The 5,893-nt window shown below is 44.2% G+C and overlaps 1 protein-coding gene across 5 annotated transcripts in view; it reads left to right on the top strand.

Annotated features, from left to right (window-relative positions):
* Window positions 1-4,273: 4,273 nt before the first annotated feature.
* iqsec1a (IQ motif and Sec7 domain ArfGEF 1a) overlaps window positions 4,274-5,893 on the top strand; it is a 96,830-nt gene continuing 95,210 nt past the window's right edge. For 2 of the 5 annotated variants that reach the window (XM_085782642.1, XM_085782643.1), the window contains exon 1: window positions 4,595-5,044. In XM_085782642.1, coding sequence (XP_085638768.1) covers window positions 4,785-5,044 — 260 coding nt within the window. In that variant the 5' untranslated portion in view covers window positions 4,595-4,784. Of the gene's footprint in view, window positions 5,045-5,893 lie in introns of all 5 variants that reach the window. The other 3 variants (XM_085782650.1, XM_085782649.1, XM_085782641.1) reach the window with 3 other exon arrangements.

Below are 5,893 nucleotides of genomic sequence, written 5' to 3'. Positions count from 1 at the left end.
CGTCCATTTTTCTTGCCTCGGAAAGTTAATGTTATGTTTTTTTTTCTTTTGCTTAATTAGAAATGCACATAAAGATGCAGCCTTAAGGGGAAAAAATGTAGGTTTTACTCCACTAAGCAACACTGATTCTGTCACACCAACCCAACCTGCAATCGTCACTATACTAACATCCCTATGAATTAATTTTCTGCATCAGCTGCTGTTTCATTTATCTGATTTTTTCTTTTTTAAATACACATTTTGTGTTCCTCCTTGTTACACATGTTGACATCTAATCAGTCTTTCCCACTCAATATTGTTAATGTTTTTCTGCAGTTTTGGGTCACAATCTTTTATCTGCATATGCTTTCATACTTTCTTTCCCTCATTTATTGTCTATATATATGTAGAAAAATCACAAGTAGCTGCTCAGTATAGGTTTGGTTTACAGGACACATTGATTGCAAAACAAGAAATATAAATGGTAATGCTAAGGAAGTACTGTAGTATGGAAATGTAAAGCTGCTATTCATTCTTTAAACATTGGTGATTCTGTGTATTGGCACCGACTACACTCCCATGTACCCAAAAGCCACTGCACTCTTATGCATTATACACAAACGGAGGGGATTAGGGAGGGTGTCTTTCTCTCCAGCTCCCTGTGGATGTGTAAAGGTCTGCGACCACTGATCAAATATCTCCCATCTGTCTGTGACTCTGCTCTGGGCTGCTGTGGTGAGTCTCAGTCACCTAGCTCATTTGTATGCCCTCAGCAGCCGCCCGCATGTCAGCAACTGCTACCCAACCTCGAATAGCTGAGCAGACCAGACTGTGCGCTGCCGCGGAAGGATTTGCAAAACATCACTTGTGGTACACTTCAGGGCAGCACCTGTCTGACTCGCTTATACAGATGTGTGCCTTGTTTTATTTATTTCATTGTTAAAACATGTACATTTTCTCATTAATTCTAGTTTCTGCCTTGTTTATGGCTGCAACTGATATATTTTTTTATATTTTATTATACCATTATTCATACAGGTGATCTCATCCAGACAGGGTCTTACTCTTGAGGCCTTGTCTAAAGAATCAACATTCAGTTGACAATATTGTATTGTAAAGAGAAGCTAAGCTACAAGCTAATTCCTAAAAGGCAGAAACTAGAGAATATTTTCTATCCTTGTTTGAAACATAACAATTTGAGTATCAACGTTGGTGCAGCTTATTTTCCCTTTCATTCTGTTACTTGATAAATTGACTAATCATTTCCGCTTTAGTGCTGTTCTTACTCGAGGCTGATCCCAGGGTTCATAGAAACAATGTTTACAGATGCATAAAACCTACAAACATGCACTACTGCATATTTTTTCTTTAAAAAAAAAAAAGATCCTGTGAGGGACATATACAACGCAAGCCACAAACTTTGCATTATTTCCCATAAGCTCCTTCTTTTATTTCTCTGAGGGGGTGTTGGGTAGACCGAGCCTTAACTCATGACTGAGAGGTGTTTATGAGGGAGCGCACGAAGACCAGCTGTGCGGCTGAAGCTATGGCCACGACAGGGGCTCGAGGGTATTCTTAAGATGTTGCCTGGGTGTGGAGAAGAAAACACATCGACCGTTGTGTTGTGTAAGGAAACGCCAGCTGACTGGGAATCCACTTCAGCAGCTGCCTTCATGAGACAGTGGCACATTAGATGTGAATTACTGCCTGCTTTAGTAAAAAAAAAAAAAAAAAAAAGCATTATAATTCAAAAGTGGGAATGGCGGTTTTTGAAAATAATTCCCATCAAATGATTGTGTGGCGTGTGGGTTTCAAATGTGACCATACAGTAGGCTATATCTAGGCTATACCTCATTAAGGCACTCATGCATGCTAAACTAAAATGACACTCAATTTATTCTCTCCTCTAAAACACGCTGGTTGTATAAACCCCACCTGTCAGCCTGTCAAGCTCGAGAGCCATTGTGCCACGTCCAGGGTGAAGGGAAACCGCCACTGTTCCAGATGGCTTACTGTGCCGTCAGTGGAGGGGATCAATGAGGTGGGGCACTGAATGAGACCTGACAGGAATGGTAAAGCCGCTCCCACAGGGTCTTCAGGATGGTGCGAGAAGATCCTCCTGGAAAATGAGAAGTCAGACGTTGCCATTTCGAGCCTATACCAGTTTCCAAGTTTTGTTTGTCACAGCTGTAATGAATTCACACACAGACTCAGAGGGGTTTTCCTTGGTTATGTAACGGTGGCTGGTTCCTAAAGGAAAGAAAAATGTGCCTACTTTATGTTGCAGCATTCATGTGGAGCAAAAAATGACAAGTCAACACAAACCTAATCAGACTCCCACTGTATTTTTTGCTGTTTTGATTTGTTGCTTGTTTGAACACCACTGAGGAAACCCCCTAACCGGTTTTGATATTTATGACTTTAATTATTTATTATATGAACATCAGAAAATGGATTATATTACTTTATTACCTGCAGTGTTCCCTCTGGTGTGTCGGCTCGGATCCATCTCACAAACGCACGTCCATATGAGGTGGTTGTTGGGCTCAGAGGAAACTATTTGGCATTCTCAGGGTAAGAAAGAGGAAAAAGTTTTCCACTCTGCTGGTTAAATGATTGGGGACCTTCTTCAATCACAGCTGGCAAATGTTTTGTAGGTGCTTCCGAGTGGGTTTGCCTCAGTGAAAATATATGAGTGATTTCACAAAATAAATCTCTCTGGCAGGCAACTGCACTGGCACCAGTGGTCAGTCAGAGAGAAAGAAGGAGAGCACAGGAGCATGATAAGGAGGAGTCGTGTGTTTTGAACCGGTTGTCGACATTCCTCATCCTCAGGTCATGAGTTCCTGTGAACTACCAAGATTTTGAGGCTATGTATGACCAATCGAGCTTTATATAGTTGTGGATTAGAAAGAAGTGTTAGATTTAAGTTTAAGTAATGGTTTTGTTGTTGTATTCTTTTTATCTTTACTTTTTTTTTTCAGGGTCACAGGGTGCAACAGCATCAGAGCTGGACGGCACTCAATAACTCCCTGAAGGATACTCTAACTAGCTGGATGTGGGCCCTTCCAGCTGAAACATGGTCTCCTCTCCTTTTAACAGTGATAGGACGCAGGCAGTGGAGCGCCTGCAGCAGAGAGGACGATGGTATAGATGCTGTTTCTGGCGAGGGGAAGAGAAACGCATCAGATCTGAGGTGTTTGGCAGTGTTGACATGCAACACCTCCCTGGGCCTGTTGGCTGTTAATGGCTGTGTACTACTGTAAATCCTTCTGGGTGGCATGTGGAGCCTCCTGCAGCCCTCTTTGGCCTCCCGCCATGTGGACTATAGGGAGCCACAGAGAAAACCTAATGTACTCCATCTGCACTCTTTGTCCTTAGACTGCCTCCCACTGTTTCTCCGGCTCTGCCTCCACCTTAAAAACAAGTTATCTCACATCATTTGAGTGCAGGTGGATCCACCCTGAAGGTAAAGCCCTATCTTTAATATAACTGTAACTGAATCCAAGTATGGGGCTTTGAAAAAGAAGTCTTATGACAGAAGTGGACATGACAATGCTCTGAGGCAAATAGGGCAAATAATGGCCACCTGTCATTATTTGGAGGGGGTATTAGTGCATTGGCTGCAGCTTTAAAACTTTGTATATTCTTTAGTTCTACTAGACTCACATTCAACAAACATTGTGTCAGACATTTTAAAGCCACATCCTCAGGGCTAGGCCAGATGGAAATGAGATGGGTCACCCGTGAAACTTAAACAACCGGCCTAGGCACAGAGGAATGCTGCAGTTTGCTCACATACACCCATGGGACACTGTGCCGTGCAAATCCGCAGCCACACATACAGATTTGAGACGTTTTTGGATTTTTTACGCAGACGCACACACGGCTCCTTCCTATCTATCCTGATCATTTCAGCAGGCTGATGAAAAGTCTTTACACAAGCAGCATAGTAAACAAGTCTGCAGGCGATAAAAAAAAAGCAAGAAAAGCAGCACCGCTCTGTATCTAGCAGACTGTGTAACAACACCCAACACAGACGGACTATTAATGCAACAAAGTTGTTGTTTGTTTTTATAATGCATGTTTATCATATGTGCGCACGCATGGTGTTAAATACACTGAGGATGAATGGGCTGACAAAAAGAAGAGATGAAGAATAGCGCTGTCCAACTCCAGAGCCCTCTCTCTGCTGCTCCTGCTCCTGTCCTGCTCCCTGTCTGCAGAGCCTCCACACCACAGCGCTCAATGCGACCTGCGGATTCATAAAACTTGAAAGCCCCGCCCACTTGACAGCCAGCGTCTGTTTACGAAAAGTCACGGGAACAGCATGGAGCGAGAGGCACCTCACAGAAAATGTCATACCGCGCTGCCAACAGGGGGAACAAGCAGAGCAGACTCCACAGAGAGCCAGAGGAGAGCCCAGACCCTCGCTCTGCTGCCTGGCACATTTTGGCTGATTGATATTTAGGCTCCTGTTTGATATCTGCAGCTTGATGCGTGGTTAGGAGCCGCTGCTGCTGCTGCTGCTGCTGCTGCTGTGAGCACTGGGACTTGTTCTTGTTGAACACGCGTGTACCGGGAGTGTTTTCCTCACTGAATTATCACCCACTCCGACTTAAAACAATGGCGAAGCGTAAAAGGCGCAACCTACTGAAGTGTTGCGCTTAGACCCGGGTCTGGTCTGGACTACCTCCACTACACTACAGACCCGTCTCCCCGGCTTCTGCGAGGCAAACAGGGAACCACACAACAGCGCCTTAAAAAAGAAGAAAAAAAGAAGAGAGAAGGGCCGTCGGAGCGACATGGAAAGCCCGATCGAGAACCCAACCAGGGCTGCGGAATATCTGAAGGAGCTTAACAAGATCATCGAAACCCAGCAGGAGTTGCTGGAGAGGCAGAGGGGAAGGATAGAGGAGCTGGAGCAGCAAGTGTCCGACTTGTGCACGGAGAACCTGTGTCTGAAGGAGGAGTACCAGCGGCACCTGGCAACCTGCAGGCTGCTGCAGGGCAGCAACAGCCTGTCCACACTGGGAGCCATCAAGGAACATATCATACAAGAAAAGTAAGTCATGACAACATCTGCTGTTATAATGCAAAAAACTCACATCATCTACGTTCAACTGTGTTTCCTTTATAAGTCTTTTGCAAAGTTGAAAATTGCACTTGATTAAAGTATAATTGCTAAATCAGACCCCAACTAGTGCAAGTCCAACACTGCCACACAGTGATCCGCAGCTGCAACTAGACTGCTGTTTTTTCATCTTTCCCTGATACTGTTTACTGATGATAAATGGGTCGATTACAAAAAATGGACACCACAGACCTTTTCAGAACACATATGTGGAAACAAGCAGCTGAGAGTTTGACCACAGCTCCCAGCATCATCATATGTGCCTGATCATGACAAACCAGCAGTGTCTCCCCGGCAGATACATTGACCGTCTGGGGTTTATTCATTTTCATTTAGCATCAGAGTGACTGTATCTGTCAGTGTGTAAGACTGAAATATCACGAGATCCAGTTCAGACTGAGAAATGCTGCAATTTACACACAAATGAGGACAGATTAGTCTGTGGCTGTGAGGGCTACACTTTATGTAATGTGGTCTTGTGAATTGTCTCTAATGATTTCTGCTTTGTCATTGTTTGTGTTCGATTTTTGTCAGTTTCTGTAACTTGAGCAGGTTGAAGTCTGAACTGTTCCTATCCTCCCTACCCCTCTGTGATCTCTAAAGAGGATTTCATGTGCATAGACTGGCACATTAATCCATGATATATGGAATGCAATAACCACAACCTCTGGGGAAAAGGTGCATACCAGGGATAGATCCATTATGCAATTATATTTAAGGGCCCTGGCCCTATCTGCAGGGAGCTGGTTAAGCCCTGAGCTGAGCAGAGCAGAGCAGGTA

The sequence above is a fragment of the Trachurus japonicus genome, chromosome 7 (genome assembly GCF_045865225.1).
Source record: "Trachurus japonicus isolate A0001 chromosome 7, Traja_1.0".
Taxonomy (NCBI): domain Eukaryota; kingdom Metazoa; phylum Chordata; class Actinopteri; order Carangiformes; family Carangidae; genus Trachurus; species Trachurus japonicus.
This window is presented reverse-complemented; position numbering and strand designations above follow the sequence as displayed.